This window comes from Vombatus ursinus, unplaced genomic scaffold, assembly GCF_900497805.2.
Source record: "Vombatus ursinus unplaced genomic scaffold, bare-nosed wombat genome assembly UNPS02009824.1, whole genome shotgun sequence".
In the NCBI taxonomy this organism is placed as follows: Eukaryota; Metazoa; Chordata; class Mammalia; order Diprotodontia; family Vombatidae; genus Vombatus; species Vombatus ursinus.
The window spans coordinates 711,694-732,333 of NW_020949602.1; the positions used below are offsets into that span (position 1 = coordinate 711,694).

The 20,640-nt window shown below is 48.5% G+C and overlaps 1 protein-coding gene across 4 annotated transcripts; it reads right to left on the bottom strand.

The window, feature by feature from the left end:
* Positions 1-2,748: 2,748 nt before the first annotated feature.
* HSPB11 (heat shock protein family B (small) member 11) lies at positions 2,749-11,107 on the bottom strand. 4 transcript variants are annotated; one of them, XM_027852838.1, is made up of 6 exons: positions 10,966-11,107; positions 6,790-6,896; positions 6,278-6,328; positions 4,887-4,955; positions 3,773-3,816; positions 2,749-2,938 (listed from the first exon to the last, which is right to left on the bottom strand). In XM_027852838.1, exons 1-6 carry the CDS (start codon positions 11,061-11,063, stop codon positions 2,825-2,827), a joined length of 483 nt encoding a protein of 160 aa, XP_027708639.1. In that variant the 5' UTR covers positions 11,064-11,107; the 3' UTR covers positions 2,749-2,824. The 4 variants fall into 4 exon arrangements, 3 of the variants coding, with proteins under 3 accessions (XP_027708639.1, XP_027708640.1, XP_027708641.1); XR_003568325.1 differs by lacking the exon at positions 2,749-2,938 and adding an exon at positions 5,172-5,277 and having other exon boundaries at positions 3,796-3,816; XM_027852839.1 differs by lacking the exon at positions 6,278-6,328.
* Between the last annotated feature and the right edge of the window lie 9,533 nt (positions 11,108-20,640).

Consider the following 20,640-nt stretch of genomic DNA (forward strand, 5'->3'; position numbering starts at 1 on the left):
CAGCCAGTCTCGAGGATCAGTTGAAGGACGTGGGGACATTTAGCCAGCAGGGATGTCAAGAAACTGTATTATAACTGCCGTATTTCAAGGGCCATCCTACAAGGAGGAGAAGACACAAGTAGTAACAATACCCATTGGGGCTCATCTCTACTCACAACATAACCACTCTGCCCCCATCTCAGTCACTAACTGCCTGTGTGACTTTGGGCAGGTCACTTACGCTGTTCTCTGCCTCAGTTTCCTCATGAGGGAGTTGGAGAAGATGGCATCGAATGTCCCTTACAGCTTAAAATCTATGACCCTATCACTTTCCACCTGGACTGTTACAATGGCCTCCTAATTAGTCCCTCTGCACTCAGTCCATCTTCTGGATGACTGTCAATTTGAAATCCTTAAAAGTATAATCTGACTGTGTCACTTAATTTTTAAAAATTCTGAACTTAACAAACACCAAATAAAATGAGTTTTTCCATGTACAGAGTAGAACAGAAAAAGACGATTGTACATGGACTGTAGATCTCTCTTGCTTTTCTTTAAATATGTAATAAACTAAGCATGTAACCTTCCACCACTGCCCAGACGTCCTCTTGTTCTCTTCTGTGTCCATTAAAAAAAGTTTAATGACCTTTTTTCTTTCCTTTCCTTCCTTCTTTCCTTCCCTTCCCCCCTTTTCTTCTTTCTTCCTTTTTTCTTTCTCCCTTCCTTCTTTCCCTCCTTTCTTTCTTGCTTCCTTTCTACACTATTTCTACCTCCCTTACTGAAAACAAAAGAACAAAAAACCCTGGGGGACCTTTTCAACGTGACTTCTCTTCGTGTGCCCTGTGTTCCAACCAAAGTGACCTGCTTGCTGGGCCTCATACGTGACAATCCATCTCCCACCCCTGGGCTGTCTAGGCTGTCTCTCCTTCCTCACCTCTGCCTGAGAATCCCTAGCTCTCTTCAAAGCTCAGCCCCTTCCACGTGAGGTCTTCTCTCATCTCCCCAGCTGCTGTTCCTGTTGCGCCTACCTCAGACTGCACTAAGACTTTTGGGACACCCTGTTAACAATGAGGCAATGAGCTCATTCTCATGCAGAGTCCATTCTCTAGCCAGCCCAGGTCGGTAGACTATGATGGCAAAGAGCTGTTCACCCCTGTCATCTTCTTGCCACCCTCCCTGCCCCTGGCTCTAGGAATTGTAATCAAATCACTGCTACCCTTGCCCCTGGGAAGATGTCAGTAAACTGCAATATGGCGCCACTTACTATTTCTGTGACTCCCAGACCAAAATCCTCTCCATTGGCCCATCTCCGTTAGAATATAAGCTCCTTGGGGCAGCTAGGTGGCACAGCGGATAGAGCACCGGCCCTGAAGTCAGGAGGACCCGAGTTCAAATCCAGCCTCAGACCAAACACTTGTCACTTACTAGCTGTGTGACCCTGGGCAAGTCACTTAACCCCAATTGCCTAAAAACAAAAATAAAACAAAAAACAAACAAAAAAAGAATATAAGCTCCTTGTGAACTAGTCCAGACATTCTGGAGAGCAATTTGGAACGACACCCAAAAGGCTATAAAACTGTGCATACCCTTTGACCCAGCAATACCACTACTAGGTTCATACCCCAGAGAGATTTAAAAAAAAAAAAAGGAAAAGGATGCACATGTACATATTTAAGTACTTATAGCAGCTCTTTTTATGGTGGCAAAGAATGGGAAACCAAGGGGATGTCCATCAACTGGGAAATGGCTAAACAAGTTCTGGTATATGAATGTGATGGAATACTACTGTATTATAAGAAATGATAAAGGGGACAGTTTCAGAGAAACCTGGGAAGACTTGTATGAACCGATACAAAATAGAACCAGGAGAACAGTGACTGTGTACAGTAACAGCAATATTGCAACACTCATGAACTGTGAAAGTCTTGGTAACTGATCACCACAGTGACCCACAACCAGTCCAAAGGACTCATGTAAAATGCCGTCCGCCTCCAGACAGAGAACCTATGGGCTCAGCAGTGCAGACGGAAGCATTTTTTCCTTTATTTTTTTTAACATGGCTAATGAGGAAATGTTTTGCATGATGGCATGTGTATAATGGGTATCATATTTCTTGCCTTCTCAATGGGTGCAGGAGGGGCTGGAGGGAGAGAAGTTAGAACTCAAAAATAAAAATAAAACAAAAAAGAAAGTAAGCTCTTTGAGGGCAGGCGCTGTCTCCCTTTTGCATTTATAACCCCAACACTCATCACAGTGCATGGCACACAGGAAGTTCAAGAAATGCTTTTCCTTCTTTCATTAGTTACACACATACATGTTGTTTTCACCAATGGACCACAACGTGCCATTGAGAAAGGGCCGCTTAATGTCTTGTCCCAGAATGTTTAGTGCTTAGCATGGTGTTTGGCTGAGCCTGGGTGCTTAGTAAATTCTTGTGGAATCACTAGCGATGAAGTTGCCAAGAGGCTGAGCTAAGGAAAAACTTCCCACATTAAGAACTATTGAAAAGTGGAGCGCGTCCCCTGTCCCCGGAGGTATTCAGAAGGTGGCCGATGAATGACCACTTGAAGGCCCCGTTAACGGAAGGAATTCCAGACCAGGCTGGGCGTGGGCTTCCAGGGGTGACCTCTGAGGTCCCTTTGGCCCTTGTGTGACGCCCCACTCCCACTCCAAGCCTTGTACATAGCATAGGCTGATAAAGGCGAATCAGGCCGATGACAGGAGAAGAAACGAAAGTGCCAGAGACACACAAGTGAACCCAAACCCCTTTAATATGCTAAGAGGACAACTGTGTATTTACACAAATATCAGTACAAAATCACACACAAGCTGCTTTCAGGAATTCTTAGGTGAGGGATGAGACATCGAGTCCTTCTATAGAAACTCTGTGCACTGACACAAAGTGATCGAAGGCCGATTTGATAACGATCCGCAAGTGAGTGGCGTAGCCGTCCCGGAACTGTGGGAGACAGAGAATCACTGGGAAGTGCCATAGTGGTAGACTTATTTGTTCAACAATCTGTTGACTAAAGATGGCAGCTGGGGATGGGCATAGCACTGCCAGCCCCCCCAAATTTCCCACCCATTTTAAAGATGACCCTTGAAAGACTGTGCCTGCCAGGAGGCCATGGGCAGGTCACGGCTGTCCACGCGGCCGGCCCCTGGACTCTGATGTACCTCCTGGCTCCGCCTCCATCCTGTGGGGGGATCCTGTGAGCTCTCCTGGCCCAGAAGCTCTGGACCTTCCCTGCTTCCCTCAACCTGCGTCTTTCCTGCATGGTTCTGACCGTTCACTCCCCTCCCTTGATGGGGTCACAGGATGTCCTCACACTGGACAAATGGGGAAACTAAGGCACAGACAAGGGAAGTGACTTATGCAAGGCCCCACAGAGAACAGAGTGGAGACTCTAGGCCAGTGCCTCCAAACCCAAATCTAGTGTCTTCACCCCAGCTCCCGTTCCAAAGAGCTCTAGAATGCTGTATCCAGAGACTGAACAAAACGAGGTTCTGTGGTAATTCTCTGGGTTGGACTAAAGCTCCACTCCCTGTTATACTGAGATGACCTCCTGTGAGCAGGACCCTCTGTCCTTGGGCTTATTTTATGCTGCGGCTAGTGCGGGCAGCCCTTCCTGGAGTGACCTGTGCCAGGGACGTTCTGCATGGAGCTCTCCCTGGTGCAAGACAGAGAGGCGTGAAGAGCGGCTGCCCTGCTAAGGCTCATGAAGAACTTTAGGTGGACTTTCCAGGGCTATGATGGAGGCCTGTGAACTGGCCGGTGCATGTAAGCGCTTACCATAAACTCTTCCATCTGAAGCTGTCCCTCGGTGTGCACCAGGTCTACAAGAGAAATTCAACAGCACGGAGTTATTGAGCTTGTCGCCCCATACCCACTGCCCATCGAGGTCATGGAGGTCATCCAAGGTCATGGACAGACTGCCATCAAAGGATGAGGAGGAGGCCACTGATCCAGGAAGGATCTAACCCGCAGCCCCGCCCGAAGCCCAGAGCAGGCCTGCTTCTGCCTCCTTTTAGATCCATGTCCTTCCGGCTAAAACCTGACATCCCATCTCCACAAGGCATCCTCTGTTGGCTCAGGTCAAAAGAAATTCAAAGGCCAAATGATGTTTTGTTTTGTTTTTTTCCCAAATCAAAGAGGATCCCAGATGAAATGGAAAGCTCAGTGGTGAGGACCAAAGTACCAGAGCTGCCTCCCACTGTGCCCTTCCTGCTGACCCCTGGATTAAGGACCAAACCCAGCTCCTCCACAGGGGAATTTTCAGGGTGAGTTTGACTTGGATTTCCAAAGCTGCCTATGATCTTTTCTGATCTCTTTTCCTTGGGAGTGTTTTTAAACTTCACTTGGGTAATTTTAAAAGCTTAATCTAAAAAATTTTCATGTAAAAAAAAAAGTTTAATCTGAATGTGTTAATTCAACCTATCAAAAGCAAGCCCATTAAATATGCTACCCAAGGGACTTATGGGCATTTCCAGAACAGGGGATGTCAGAGCTGGGAATGGCCTTAGAACCTAATGTTGGAGTGGGGGGAAATGTCAAAGCTGGGACAGAGATGAGAGGGAGCTGAGAACCTAAATGCCAGAACTGGCACAGAATGCCAGAGTTAAGAAGGAACTTAGGACAGAGAATGAATGTCTGGGGCTGAAGGGGCCTTGGCCCTCACCCACTCCCTCATTTTACAGAGCAGAGGAGACTAGAACCTGGGCCTACTCATTCTGGAATCTCTTTCTATTACACCAGGTAGAGTCTCCTGTCCAACTGAATTCTTAATAAGAGGGGTCAGAAGGACCCAGAAGGTCTTCATCCTTTTTCACCCAGACCAGGAATGTAAGGACATAAAGTAATGACCAATTTCTCACGCAGTTCACGACACGGGCAATGATGCACTTACCTCTTTCCACCCACCGTTCAAAGTCAACTGGCTCTTTGGCATTGCTCTTATCAATTCTGATACTCCGCACTAACATTGCAAAGAGAGAGACCAAGAGCTGCATCAATGCTTCGTCGGTTCACGTTGCTCTCCCATCCCTCCACCCATCCTGGGGCCGGCCCGGGGAGCACAAGCAACGCGCCCGTGCCTGGGACGTGCCTCCTGGAAGGCTTTCGGGGCCGGTAACGGAATCTGCAGGTGCACTTGTGAGCGGAGGGGTGACGGGGCCTCCCCCTTACCGCTCACCGAGGATCCTCAGTAGCCAGGAAGGCCCCTTTACAGGTGACAAAGAACAACTCCGTCAGGCCAGCGTGTCTGCGGCTTCGTCTGCACAGGGGCCTCTCCTTTTGGTCTTAAGTGAAGGGTCCCACAGTCAGTACATACAGAGGCTGGGTCCTCACTATGCTGCTTCACCCAGAGGAAGCCAAGGGAGGCCCAAGGTCGCACAGTAAACAGGTGTTGGAGGAAGTTCTCGAATCCATTCTCCCTGACTCCAAAGCTCAAGCTGCCTCTCCTGTATATGAGGGTAGGGATGGCACCACGAGCTGGGGAAGGGAAGCGGCGGCAGACCGCAGGAGGTGGGGTCCTGGGGAGAAGTGAGCAGGGAGGGCCAAGAGACAGGGATGCCAGTGTGGCCTCAGGAGAGGCCCTAGGGGTTCAGCTGGAGGCAGGGGGGCTAGTCAATGTCTCAGAGCCCACCCTGAGGCACCCCCAAGGACACTGAACTCCATCACTTTCTTAAGGCCACACAACCACAGAACCCTGAATCAGGAGCTGGGGTGTGGTGGTTCACTGATTCGGGCTGCTCCCGTGGTGGAAGGGGAGGCCCTGCTTCTGCCCCTCTGAGGGAGCAGCTGGCACCGTGATCAGACTTGTGCCAACCTCTGGGGCCAGAAGAGGCTCTGGGCCCCCTGACTAGGAATGTTTGCTCCTTAAATATAGTAAAGCATTTCTGAAAAACTCAAACTCAGCTCGGGAGGAAGCGCAGCCGAAGAAGCAGACCCTGCCTCAGAGGGGCCTGGCTGTGACGCTGGAGGACACAAGAAGCTAGACTCCCCACAGCATTGGGGCACCTGCAAATCACGGCTGCGGATGGAGGTGCACGAGGCCCCTCTCGGGACTCCTTCCCCACCTCCCCAGGCCCTCCCTCTCATCCCTTGGGAATCTCATTTGCTCCCATCACGTCACGACCCCTCGGGGACAACTCTCCAAGCTAGTCTGGAGCCCAGAGACCCCCCTTCTGACGCCCACAGGATCTGCCCCAGGTTGCAAACTGAGCTGAGTATCTTTCCCCCAAACCCGGTTCTCCTCCTGAAGCCCCTATTTTTCTGTGGGGTCCCACATTCATTCACCTAGCTTCCCGTACTTGAACCCTTGGGGTGATCTCTGGAATGCAGTGTGGCCTGGAGGGGCAGAAGCAGTTGGAACAAGGGATAATCCAGGGTCGCAGCCTTTCCCCTCTGCTCCCCATATCCCCCAAAGGAATTCTATGGCTCCCCAAATATGTGCCTTCCTGGCTACATTCCCTTCTGGTGAGGTCTCTTTCTGGGGCCCTCATGAGGACAAAAGGGTGTCCATGGAGGTCAGAACACTCCAGAGTAAATGAGCCAGGCTCTCTGTTTTAAACAGGAATTTGGTGCTGATGCCAAATGAACCCTCAGCAAAAATGCCGTGGCATTCAGGGCTCTGTTAAACTGACTTGGTGTGTTTTTTAATAAGGTCTCTTGGCAAACACCGCCACAGAGTGGGCTGCATGGAGCTTCCTGTATCCTTGAAGGTGCTCAGGCAAAGGTCTGTGTTGGGAACCACTCAGCTGTGCCCCTCCCTGCCACCCTACTCTGCCCCCCTCACCCTGTCCCCTTACCAAAATAGCACTGGAGGGAGAGCTTTTCGATCTTCACGTGTTTGTGAAAACAAATAATGAACTCCTGGGGGAACATCCCCGTGGTGGCCCAGAAGGTAGCTGAATTCCTGCAGATAAAAGGGAGTTGGCTTTTTTCAGAGGCCAGTCGAAGCCAGAAAGGTCTATGATTCAATTCTATTTGATGACTGTAAAGACAGACCACCAAATCACAAGACGTATCCGGGGGACAAAGGACTTTCATATCCATCGTGGGGACTGTCCTGGGGCTTCTTGGCCGGTGAAATTCCTAAAGAGGAAACTCCCTCCACCACTACAGATCACCACCTCTACGTTCTCTTCCACTCAAAAGTCTTGGAGAGCTGCCTGGGTCCTTGAGAAGATGAGGGGCTGACCAGCTAACCACAGAGGGGGCCTGGGAGGGCCCAGCTCTCTACCCATTACGCTTCCCCTCAGGGGAGGCCTGTAGATAGATATTATTATCCCCATTTCATAAAGAAGCTGGAGCACATGCAGCAGCCACACCCGGGTAATACTGTCCCAACAAAAGGCTAAACCAGGTTCAGAGTAACTGACAGGCCTCAAATCCATCAGTGACTTAGGGGATATCTACCCCGAGCCTGTGAGGACTGCCCCAGCTGAATGGGAGGATGAGAACAATTTGTTCCAACAGCCAGGAAGGCGGCTGAAGCAGACGTTCTGGGGCGCTTAGAGCTTGGACACTCGTCGTACCCCAGGCCATCACCGTCATCCTGCCTTCTGTCCTGCCGATGGACTCCCATGACTGAGAGAGAGAGTGAGACTGAGAACCTTGAACAGCTCTGCCTCACTCAAATCCAGTTCACTCAAGCAGTCACCCCTGCGGTCATCAGTCCTCTTTAGAATGAAGGACGAACAACAATCACAGCTGTGGACGAGCCAGCAGTCACAAAGCCCAGACTAGAAGTCAGCTCTCCAGGGCTCTGGCCACTCTCTCTCCCCTTAGCTCATTTCATTTAATTGTCCTTTCTGAGTTATAAAGTAGGTCCCAAGTACTTCAACGAACCCTTCCAGTGCCCACCCTGCTGCTCCTTCGGGAGCATCTCCTGCCCACCCTCCAATGGTCAGTCAGTGAATAAACATTTATTAAGCCTCAACCACGTGCCAGACATGGTGCTAAGCAGGGAGGACCTAAAGAAAGGAAGGAACAACAGGGTCCTGTCCTCAAGGAGCTCCCAATCTAATGGAGGAGATGGGATGCAAACAGAACCAGGTATAAATAAGGTATAAACAGGACAAATTGCAGATAATAAGCACTCCCTCCTTGCCCCTAACCACCACCACGGGGCCATTTACATGGTGCTTTCACATGTGAGGCCTCAAGGACAGAGTGGCCTGGGTTCAAGGCTTGACTCTACCAGACACTGACCGCTTTGGTGGAGGGGCCCATCACTGCCCCTCTCACTCCTGGGGCTCTTGGCTGGCTGCCTACCCTGCAGTGCTGGACTCTGCCCACCCGAAGGTCCCTACCCTGATCCCCCAGCTCTGGCCCTGGCCTTGTTCCCCAGACACTCCGCCATGCTACCTCTCAAATACAGACTTTTATCAAGGGCATTTAACAGGAAGATTTTTCCTCCAAGGCATCTCTTCTGATTCTAACTGCAAGAACTTCGTTACTGTGAGCTCCTGGAGGGGAGGGACCCATGGTTTGGTTTTTTTTTTTTTGGCTTCCCTTTGTATCCCAAGTGCTTGGCACATAGTAGGTGCTTAATAAATGCAAGATGACTCACTGATTATACAGAAGTTTTAAAATTTATACATCACTGCTCTGCTTAACTGATTTCAGGGAGAATATTCTAATTGTGGTTTGTGTGTTCATTTTTTTTTTTTTTGGCTTTATCAACTTGAAAGGAGAGAGTTGCCCTTGATGAGTTCAATTTGCCAGACCCAGAACCACCTTCAATGAACTGAGAAGTTGTGGATGTGAGAGCTGAGCCCCCATCAGTGATCTCAGAAAGAGGGAAGAGACTGGCAAGAGGGGAGAAGGATTAATGGTCCAATCTTCAAAAAAGGAGAGACGACAATGGCTCCCATCACCTACAAGTCAATTGTTTCCTTCCCTTAGACTGTAAGTTCCCCAAGTACAAGAGCTGGTTCACTTTTGTCTTGGTATTCCTAGCACCTAGAATGGTGCCTGGCATACAGCAGGGTCTTAATAAATGCTTGCTGAATGAATGAATAAGTGAGGGAATGAGCAGAGCCTAAAGAAAGGAAGGAACAACAGGGTCCTGTCCTCAAGGAGCTCCCAATCTAGTGGAGGAGATGGGATGCAAACAGAACCAGGTATAAATAAGGTATAAACACCAAAGAGCCATCTGGCTTCATCAAGAACAGGACTCCTCTTCCCACCTCCCATCTGCTGGCCCAGAGGGCTCCAGGAAAGGCCTGGGGAGCCTGTGTAGGGGCGGTCCTGTGCTAGGACCCCTTGCTAAAGTAAGTTAAGACCACAGTCTTGGTCACCATGTTGGTCCCAGACCTGCGGATGGGGGGAAGGGAGCCCTCACAATATCCCTTCATTACACCAGAATAATCCAATTTCCTTTTTCAACTGGGCAACTTGACTGATAGATCAGAGGAATTTTACAGATTATAGATACAGGTCTCAGATTTTGGCAGAGAATCTGACAAAGTCTCTTCCGATATCCTTGTGGAAGAAGGTGAAAGATATGAGCTAACTGTTGAACTCTGAGTGCAGATTAAGCCCTTTTACTTTTTATAATTTTGCTTGGTTTCTGTGTGTTTTCTTTTGCAACACAGCTAATAGGGAAATATGTTTTGCATGACTTCGTGTGTAAAAGTGACATCAGATTGCTCTCCTTCTCAAGGAGTGGTGGAAGGGCTGGAAAGAGGGAAAACATTTGGAACTCTAATTTTTTAAAAAAAGAACATTAAATTTAAAAAAATGTAAGTGGGAAATATTTAACAAAATGAATTAAAATACAGTTTTAAAATGAAAGAAAGACATGAGCTAGCTGAGCACTTTTAGGTGGCTCAGCACTTCCTCCAACCAATGCTTTCCATAACATGGATGTCATTTTTGTGCCTGGGCCTGATGCCTATTTTTCTTGGGGTCATTGTGGTTCAGCCTACACCCCCCATTCCCCTTGTTGCCTCCTCTACCTTTCATTAAGACAAGCCAAGAAATTATTGGTTGCTCTTCTCCTGGCAAATATAGAAAGCTCTGGGACATGGCAGAAAAACTGAAATCCTTCATTGTTAGCATAACATGGATACGGTAGGCTTGTGGTCTATTTACCAAAAGCATCAGTTAGGCCCTTCAGGTCAGGTGGTCTGCAGGAATTCTTCCTCTTCACCGGCCAGGTTCCCTTCTCTGAGGGACAAGCATCCGTGGCCCATCAAAATGACTAAAAGTCCTTTCTCCCTGGGTCTCAGTTTTGTCATCTGTGAAAGGGGAAGGTTGAATCCCAGCCTGGCTACTTTGTGACGCTGGGCACAAAACATCTAGTATCTCTCAGCCTCAGCTACTGAAATAATAGTCGCTAACGTTATAAAGTGCTTTACAATTTACAAAATGCCTTTTCTTGGATAATCCTCAGAACCCTATGAAGTGAGTGTAACAGCAATAGGATGGTTTATGTAAAGTGCTTTCAAGCCTTCAAGTGCCGCATACAGCTGTGTTATTACCGTTATTCTAATCGCAGCAGTCATCTGCAGTTTCCTTTTCTGTAAAATGGTCCCATCAAGGATGGGACTCAGTGGTGAGAAGGGGGAGAGAAGGCCGATGGGGGCGGGGGTGTCCATGAAGGGAGAGGTCAGGGCTGCTCCGCCCCTTTGAGACCCAAGGCTAGGGCTCCTTCATCCGCCCGATTCTAGTCTAGGGTCACCTTTGCTCACCAGGGGATGTGAGAGCCGGAAGGAGGGCAGCGGGCTCTGGGTTCAAGTTCTACCACTGACCCCGTCTGAGGCACCTTGGTCAGACCCCTCCCCGGCCTCAGCTTCTCCATCTGCCGATGAGCCTTGGCTGCCTCCCTGGCTCTAGCACTCTGGGACTACGTGGTCCAGCCCGGCCTCAGTTTCTCCGCCCTCTCCATGGCGGCCCGGCCTCCCTCCCTGCCCAGACCTCGGGCAGCCCTCCCTGCGGCAGCCCCGGGATCGCCTGCCCCGCACCCCGGGCCTCACCCATCAATAATGTTCTCGGGCGGGTACTTCTCGTCGCTGGACGTGGCCAAGATGACCTCGGTGCCCTCGGAGGCCAGGCACAAATCCACCATGCGCATGGCGGCGCCAGGGTGAGGGGGGCTGGTGGTGCGGGAGGGGGGCAGTCGCCTGGCAACCAGGGGGCGGCGCCAGAGCGAGGCCAGAGGGAAGGGAGGTGGAGACGCGTTGCCTGGCAACTGGAGGCGGTGCCAGAGCTAGAAGGCGGGGCAGGAGCGTTGCCTAGCAACTGGGAGGCCCTCAGCCCAAAGCGGGAGGAGGGGCGTTACCTAGCGACCAGGGGAGGTCTCAGGGTTGGAGCCTCAGCGAAGGGATTCCGGCTGTGCCCCGACCCATCCGCAGCAGCGTTCCGTGCCCTGCCTGGGCCGCGGGATTGAACCGGACCAGCTTGTCATCTACTACTTCGCTTGCTGATCTCATCAGCTCCCATGAATGTAATCACCATCTATGCTAATGATTCCCATATCTACCTCTCTGCTGACCTCCAATGTCGTATCTCCAGCTGTCTTTTGGACATCTGGAACTGGATGTCCAGTAGACATCTTAAACTCCACATGTCCCAAACCGAGCTCCTTATGTTTCCCCACCCCAAGCTCCCCGCTTTAAACTTCCCTATTACAGCAGAGGTAACACCATCCTCCCAGTCCCTCAGGCTCACAACCTAGGAGTCGGCCTGGATTCCTCCCTCCCTCTCACACACCCGCTCCAATCAAGCTGTTGCCAAGGCCTGTCCATTTTACCTTTGCAACATCTCTTGTCGATTTCACCTGCGCAGCATCTCTTGTCCGTTTCACCTTTGCAGGATTTCTTGTCCGTTTCACCTTTGCAGCATCTCTTGAATGTGCTCCCTTTTCTCTGACACTGCCCCCACACTAGTGCAGGCCCCCGTCATCTCACACCTGGACTATTGCAGTATCCTGCTGGTGGGTGTGCCTGCCTCATGACTCTCCGGGACTCCAGTCCATCCTTCACTTATTTATAAAAGTGACCTTCCTAAAGTTTAGGTCTAACTATGTCACCATCTCCTATTCAATGAACTCCATTGGCTCCCCATCACCTCCAGGAGCAAATTTTAAATCCTCTGTTTGGCATTCAAAGCCCTACCCTTCCAGTCTTCTTTCACCATACCCCTCTCTACACACTCTGAAGTTCAGTTTGGCCTCCTGGGCCAAACAGGACCCTCCATCTCTAAACTTCAGGTATTTTCCCTGGCTTCCAGTCTTGCCTAGAATGCTTTCTCTCCTCGTCTCTGCGTCCTGGGTTCCCTGGCTTTCTTCAATCTCAGCTAAAGTCTCCTACCTTTTACAGGAAGCCTTTCCCAGTTCTCCTTAATGCTAGGGCCTTCCCTCTGAGATTACCCCCAATTTATCCTGTCTGTATCTTGTTTGTACATCGTTGTTCTTTGAGAACAGGGACTGTCTTTGCCTTTTTTTTTTCTGTCCCCAGCCATTAGTATATGACCTTGTACATAAGTGCTTGCTTATTAAATATTTGTTGTCGATTTCACTGACTATATAGATGTAACCCTACATCACAATCACCATAGAGATGGAGCTATTCCCCCAGAATCCATCAACATTAGTACTGTTGTACTGAGGAATAATGAGAGAATTTTCATGAAGAATTCAGGAAGAAAGAGGCCAGAAGAGAAGCAGGTCCTTCTTGGGGCCATGTGACCAGGGCCTTTGGGTCAGAAGATTCTACTCACCAGTGCCCAACTCAAAGAAAGGGACTGAGACCCAAATGCTTTGACTGTGGCTGAGGTTACGAATATGTGATGGGCTGATCACACTAGGTTAGGTGAATGGCCCAGCTGTCCTGGAGAGACACTATCCCTTCTCCTCTAATTTGGAAACGATTGCCTCAATTTCTCCCCATGAGAAAGTGGAGTTGAGAGAAGCTTGTAGTCTGCGAATGCCCTTGAACCGTTCCCTTTCCCCTTTCATCTTTCCCTAATTACTGTTTATTCCTATTCTCATATTAAAATTTACCATTGCTATGTATTTAATTCAGGGGTGTTCTAGAACTTTTCATATTAACCAATCCTTAAATTTCCACTGTGAGCATTTACACTTCAGAAATCAGCAAATCGGGGCTTGACTGATTTATTTTTATTGTTTTGTTTGTTTTTATTTGTTTTATTGCTTGCCTAGACACAAATATGATGGGGAGACTGTTAATAAGCAGATTCAATTTTAAAGTGTGTTGAGTACATATTTTTTTTCTTCTGGAGTCTTCTCTCTTGCCCCTCACCCAACACCTTCATTCATCCATCCCAGGGAGGAGTCACAGAGTGGAACCACCTGGTCCCAGGTAACCATGGGAGAGCTGGGCAGCCTGCCTCTCCCTGAGTCACTCCACTTTGCGTCTGCTGCCCTGCCTGGTTTCAGCTCCACTGAACAAGATGCCCATCGCAGGACAAGGTCATTTCTAAATACTCCACCTCGCCACTCACTCAAGCCTTGACTGATGCCACCTCCCTCAGCCTCCTCTGCCTTGATTATCAGACATCCCCAATGCCTTCTTTTATGCAGGGCAGGCACTGGACTTCAGCTCGCTCCACTTTACATCTGCTACCCTGCCTCCACTGAACTCAACCCCACTGAACAAGATGCCGTAGGACAGAGGCAAGGAACCACTCAAGGTTTCCTGTGTCATACATACTAAAATACCAAGTCCTTTTTAGCAATGGGTTAGCACTTCCAATCCAGTAAACATTGATTATGCATCTACAATGTGCCAGACACTATGCTAAACACTGGGGACACAATTCATAAAGACAGTCTCTGCCCTCCACGAACTGACAATTTAAAGGGGGAGGCAATACAGAAAAAGAGGCAGGAAAGGGAAGCAGTGAGGCGCCAGGGGGACAAACAGGAAAGGGTGGCAATGGAAGTGGCATCATGTGGAGGACCCAGGTCTCAGTGAATGCCAGAGATGGAAAGAGTGAGAAAAGAAGAGGTTTAAGCTGAAAGGAAGTTTGTTAATTATGGAGCAGGAATTCCAGAGGGCACAGTGGAAGCGTAGGCAGATGTGGAGTGGGACTTTGAGGGTTCTGGATCATTGGGATGAGAAGAGTATATGCCTATTCTAACCATTGAGGAATGAGCTCAAGTGTGTCGGGGATTGGAGAGAGGTCTTTTAAGGAAAGATGATCCTTGAGATCCAGCCTCATGGCAGGTGGCAATGTTGCGTCCTGTGGAGCCCTTGGAGGACCTACCTTGTAGCTGGACATACCTGGACAAGGTGTGGGAGTTTGGGCAGGATGCAGAGGGCCTGGCCTACTGCTGAAGGATACCCTGGAGGGTAGAATGTGGAAAGAGTCTTATTCCCGGCTGGGCCACCTGGACCTGGTTCTGGAGATGGCCCTGAGACATTTTATTCTGTGTGCGCAGGAAGAAATCACCTGTCTCATACCTGATTCATGTTATACATTCAGTACCTTTTTTTTCTTTTTTCTAACAACTCCCTTTTGGGGAAACCCTAGATGTGAACCACAACCCTATTTGTCTCTGGGGTGCAAAGGTGGAGATTTAATGAACCCATGGGGATGACAAAAGGGGCCCCAATCTCATTAGAGGCCAAGTTCCCCCAGGACTGATCTTGGCTCAGACAAGAAGCCTGGGTCTAAAACAAAAGGGCCCCTTAGTGCAGAAGGGAGTGGTGCAGCACTATAGGCGCTTGGGATTATGATGGTCTGAGAGGTTTAGAGACTCCTCGAGGACCGAAAAATGAATTCCCTGACTCAAGCAATCTTTAAGTCAAGTTGGCAAAAGTTTATTGTTACACTATTCAGCGGGCAAAAGTTCTTAAAGAACCTGCTACCTTAGAGGGGTTCAATTAAAGTTTATATAGAATAAACTATAGTAAAACATGTGCCAAATAGGCTAACTAGGTGATTTGAGGCAGGGGATTAGGGCATAGTTAAAGAGTGGTCAGTTCTTAAAGGAACATGCACTTTTTGTATCTACTGTGCAGGCATTTTACCCAGAGTTCACCAGGAAATACCCGAGGTGGGGCCACATGGAGGTGGGGTTTTTAGCCTGCCACATCACTTAAGTTAACTAGCAGTCCGGGCTGACTGAGGATTGCTCAGTCTGCCGCCAATCAATGTCATGTTTGACAAGATAAATTGTACGCATGTGTATGTATGTCTTAAGTCTAGAATACAAGTAATGAGGAGACCAGGATGTAGATAATGAGGTAGGGAGTTAGTACAGATAGTCCAGTGGGTACGAATATCGTTATGAGCCACAAAGGCAGTTCAAACTAATAATTCCTTCAGGTGTGGTTTGTAATTGCACCAGGGAGAGAGAGAAATGTGTTGCTGAGGCTCAGTCATGAGTAATTGCTAGGCATAGTGTCCTTGGGCTGGGGAGAAATTGCCAAGGACAGTGTTTCTCAGGCTAGGGAGAAATATGGTCTGGGAATTGGGGTCCAAGCACAGGCACCCAAGCACCCCATCGGGACCATCACTGGTTCCACAATACTGGATTTATATGTGATCAAGTTGTTTCCCCTGATAGAATGATGGGAGCAATTTGAGAGCAAGGACTGCTTTTGTTTTTATTTTTGTAACCTCAGTACCTAGAGCATACAGTAGTCACTCAATAAATGCTTGCTGTTTAACTGATCGAGTTCCATTGGAGGATGGAGGTTTCCACATGGCGAATTCCCTATGAAATTGTAGGTCCAGAGCAAAAAAAATCAACTCAAAGTTCCAGTTTGCCAAAATATCTGGATCCTATGTCAGCCAATATATTAGTTAATCTCTCCTAGCTTTGTGTCATCTGCTAATTTGGTAAACATGCCGTACAAGTCACCGATAAAAAATATTAAATAACGGTAGCTAGGTGGCTCAGTAGATCGAGCTCTGGCCTTGGAGTCAGGAGGACCCGAGTTGAAATGTGGCCTCAGACACTTGCCACTCATTAGCTGTGTGACCCTGGGCAAGTCACTTAACTCTGCCTTTCCTCATCTGTAAGATGACCAGGAGAAGGAAATGTCAAACCACCCCAACATCTTTGTCAAGAAAACCCCAAATGGGGTCACAGAGGGTCAGACACAACTGAATAACAAGTAAATCTATCCCTATTAGAGCAGCCAATTTTCAAAAGAATAACTTTTTATTATTAACCTAAGCATTTCAATATTAAGAAAATAAAAAAACAAAAAAGAGGGCTGCATATAAAACTCTGAATTTCTGTTATGATGTTTTAAAACTATATATATAGTTATTAACTGTCCACAAACGAAATGAGGTTAGTTGGGCATGACCTGTTCGTGACAAAGTTGGGCTTTGTGACCACCATTTCCTTTTCCAGATAATTACTCACATTTTAAATGTTTCTCTCTTCTTTGGCCCTCACTAATAGAGTGAGTGGGAATCAAGCCCCGTGTGGGCTCTGCAGCACGAGGCTGTCAGCTGCCTTGGTGAAGTTGACCACATTTCCATGATGGGCCAAGGAAATAAGGGGAGTCACCGTGACCTGGGCGTGAGCACCTCAGCACTAGCTTCCCCTTAGCGGTGCCTGCTCAAATGCTGACCAGAACTACAAAGGAAACCCACTGGTTTGCAGACACACACAGGCTTCCCTTTCTGGAAAATCAGGAGATCTGTTCTTCTCCAGGACTAGGGCACCTCTTCTTTTGTCCAGTTTTCCAAAGATTATCTGCAGCAGCAGCAGTGGAAAAAGTTTAAGAAGCCCTAGTCTAGATCAGGGCTTCTTAAACTTTTTCTGCTCTTGACCCTTTCAGGGCTTCTTAAACTGTGGGTCAGGACCCCATTTGGGCTTCTGACTCATAGTTTAAGAAGCACTGGAGAGAGCCCAAGGCTGGGAGTGGTCTGGTATAGAGAGATTTTCTCCGTGCAAGGGTAATGTGACATCAGCTCCTCATTGGAAGGGTATATAAACTGGGAGCCCTTTACCATGAGTGTCTAGGAGAGTCATCCTTTTATTAATAACCTGCTGGCCTTATGAATAAAATCATTAAATTATCCAGAAACTGTCTCTTGAACTTTGTTAATTGTCACAGGTGATTGATGATGCTGATAGATAATGTTTTTAACTGTTTGCCTCCCAGCTAAGGCAGGGAAGGTAAAGCAGGGAGTGTCTTTATATCCCCCTTGGTGACTGGTGATGGTCACAGTGCTTTGCACTTAAGAATGAATGCAAACAGCATCCACAGGGCAATATGCTTTGCCAGGGACCTTAAATACTAGGCTAAGGGGCTAACCTCATAGGTTACTAGGCTAGCCTCATCTGAAGGCAATGGAGAGACATGGGGAGAACGGCTTCTGACCCAGATCCAGCCATAGTGTTGTAGGAGGAATCGGAGAGGCAGACTAGAAGCTGGAAGACCAGAGAGGAGACTGGTCAGGACTGAGGTGATGAGGACCTGGAGCTGGTGGGAGAAGGATGTCAGAAACGAGAGGGAGGGGAAGGATAAAGCCCCCTCTGATACACTCATCATGGAATGTTTCACTCTATTATTTCTGTTTTGGTCAAATGCCCTGGCCAGACTCTAACCTCCACAGAAGGAACAATCTCACTTAAACTTTGCATCTCCCCTCAATGATCGGGACAGGCCTCTGGTGTTTATGTCTGTCCTTCTTGCTTGAAGAGTATCCCAACATCAGGAAGATGAAGCCGTGATGTGCAAGTGAATTGGACGGAAGTCAGGGAGGGCCATACACGGTCACCAGCCTCACTTTCTCCTCTGGAGCCATGTGGGTTGTCGACCTGAAAGTTGGTAAAAGAGACGACAAACTAGGTGATAAGTAAATTCATCTTGTTTTATTCCCTTAAGTTAGCAGCATGTAACATGTTATATGGAGGCAGAGCTTTAACTCTGACGGAATCAAGCAATTTTTGGAGGACATTGAAACCCTGACCCAGGATGTCCGTGTTACTCAGTTTATGATCTCCATTTGTTTCACCAGAGTATGAGAAAGGAAATTTAAACAAGATAGGCAAACGTCAGATCCAGGATATCTGTGTTTCCTTTACCACCATCAAGGCAGTGTCTGGGTCAAAGGTGCCTGAGTGGTCATAAACATAAGAATGCTCTTGATCAACTTTAGCTGCTGACACAGGAAGGGGCATTCTTAGTTCACTCAGAAAGAAAAGATTAATTCAGGTTTTTGGCCCTTACTGGGGCTCAATTGATTTTAAATGATTATCAGGGTCCAGCGGCCAGCTATAGATCAGGCTGACTGGAGATGGTCCCCATTGCTCTGTATACAGTAGGGATGTAAAGTCTGTCAAACAAGTGAATGGGTAACACTAAATGAAGGCAAGGGTGACTCCAAGATTCCACTCTCACCCTCTGCTGTTTAACTTTTACATTATCCCTCTGCTGATCATCATCTCAATGCCCTTCTATTTCACATCTTTGTTCTTACTCAGCACACCTTCTTACCCACCCAAAACTCTGAATATTTTGGAGAGGTGCTACTGCATCCACGCACTTGAAAATTAAATCAAGGTGTGATTGACTCATAATGTAGCATGTCCTCTACAGCTAATTCCCCAACTCCTACCCCAGTGGGTAAGCTAGGTGCCCAGAGGGTGGCTGACTATTTTCTCTTCAATGTTCCAGTGACAATTCTGAGGGGCTGGGGTTTCTACTACAGTTGCTCCTGAGCCCTCACATTGTGAGAGGGGGGTGTTCCACACAGATTATCAGCCAGGCTTAATTAGGTTTTAGAAAGGATATTTTACGAAGCAGGTACAGCAAAAAGTTGTTACAGAAACTTTCCCCCAACTAGGAATGTACTTTCCCTTTGCATTCACAAATCCTTGGGGAGAGTGGGTTCAAACTTAGAGAGCACATTTGGCCAAAGTATAAACTCAAGGCTCTTGGAAATCCTTTTGTCCCTTTGTAGAGTCCTAGAGTTCCCCTTTGTGAACGCTGCGGGGCTCTGAGGCTTGGTGACCTTGTGGAGCCGTGCCCTCAATGTGTCCAGTCTGCTCGAGCTGTACATCTCAGCTCCCCATGCAGGCACTGTTGCCCTAGGTCCACTGCTATCATCGCTTACTAGACCTCCAGAGGTTCTCAAGGACATCAGCAAGTCAACGGGAAGGGAAAGGACAGAAACTCCATCCTCTCTCCCTCAAGGCAACCTCTTTTCAGGAGTCTTTCACTGACAACCACTCAATTGAACTGCTGTGGGAATCTGGGGTTCTGAACAGGCTTGCAGTTAGATGTAGGGCCAAATGCATGCCTGCTTTCAGCCAGTGATTCAAAGTCTCTTTGAGCCTTTTAAAAGAATTCAATAATCATTTATACTTAGTTTACTTTTGAATGACTGCTTCTATGGGCTTCCTATGGTTCTACTAAGGGAGGGAAGCGTGACAATAGTCAGAGGTTTCAAACTGAAGGGGCCTTAGAGACCTTCTCATTCACTCCCTTACCTTTTCCAGATGAGGTACTAAGGTTGAGAAAGATTTAGCTATTTACTTAAGGTCACACAGTTGTAACTAAGCAAAGCCAGTACCAGGTCCTCTGATTTAAAATCCAAGACTCTTTCCAATATACCAGGATCCCTTTTGGTAATAAACAGACATTCATTAAGTACCTACTATGTGCCAGATGCTGTGCTAAGGGTTGGGGACACAAAGAGATGGGAAAGACAGTTCCAGATCTCCTTTTAAAGGCAGCAGAGCAAAGTGATGATTTTGGCTTCAGAGGATTTAGATTTGAATCCCCTACCCTTGTGCCCTGACCAGTCACTTTAACCCCTCAGGACCTCAGTTTCCTAAGGTGGAAGTTGATAAAGAACACTTTCCATTTCTGAGTAGGTGTCCAAGTAGATGGACCTGGAGTCAGGAAGACTCATCTTCCTGAGATCAAATTTGGCCTCTGACACTTACTAGCTGCGTGGCCCTGAGCAAGTCACTTTGCCCTGTTTGCCTCAGTTTCCTGATCTGTAAAAAGAGATGGAGAAGGAAATAGCAAACTACTTCAGTTGCTTTGCCAACAAAACACAAATGGGGATGGGGGGTGGGTCCTGACTAAAAGAGACAGGGGAGGAGGGGAGGGGTAGAGTAAGTTGCTCAACAACCCAGGAAGGTGCACCCCTGGGGACCCAGCCTCAGAGGAGCTCGGCACCCCTCTGCTGGCCCTCCCCATGCAGCCACAGCTAGAGAAGACCCGGAAAGGAAGGTTCTCTTCCAAAAATCCTTGGCCCTCATGTCCAAGGGTGTGACAGCATCACGAAAGCCGGACCTGCAGCTTGACCAGGGGACCCCCTATACGTATCGTCTCCCCCATTAGACGGCGGACTCCCTGAGGGCAGGGACTCTTCTGTTTGCATCCGCAGCCAGCAGCACATAACCCTAGGAGCACAGCACTTGCATTTAATCCATACTCCCTTTATTCATTCATTGGATTCCCCTTCTTTCTTCAGGCCCCTCCCCCTTCCACCCCGCAGCGCCTCGGCCCCCCTTTCCCCACCCCCCTTGTGCAGTCCTAGGTTCTCAACGGTTTCTCAGTATCCTCCCACACCACGCCGTTCGCCACGCCCATCCAAGGCAAGAGCCTACACCTTGCCCCGCCCAACTAGGCTCACGCTAAAAGCAGTCGTCGGACTGCGCCCCGCCCCCAGTATCCGTCGCCAATGACCGCCCTCCGCTC

What these genes read in the sequence shown, in the direction of transcription:
- HSPB11 (XM_027852838.1), bottom strand. Translation starts at nt 11,063, where the DNA reads ATGCGCATGGTGGATTTGTGCCTGGCCTCCGAGGGCACCGAGGTCATC. An exon ending in CCCGAGAACATTATTGATGG is followed by an intron (nt 6,897 to 10,965) that starts GTGAGGCCCGGG and finishes TTTTATCTGCAG; the next exon opens with GAATTCAGCTACCTTCTGGG. An exon ending in TGAACGGTGGGTGGAAAGAG is followed by an intron (nt 3,817 to 4,886) that starts GTAAGTGCATCA and finishes TTTCTCTTGTAG; the next exon opens with ACCTGGTGCACACCGAGGGA.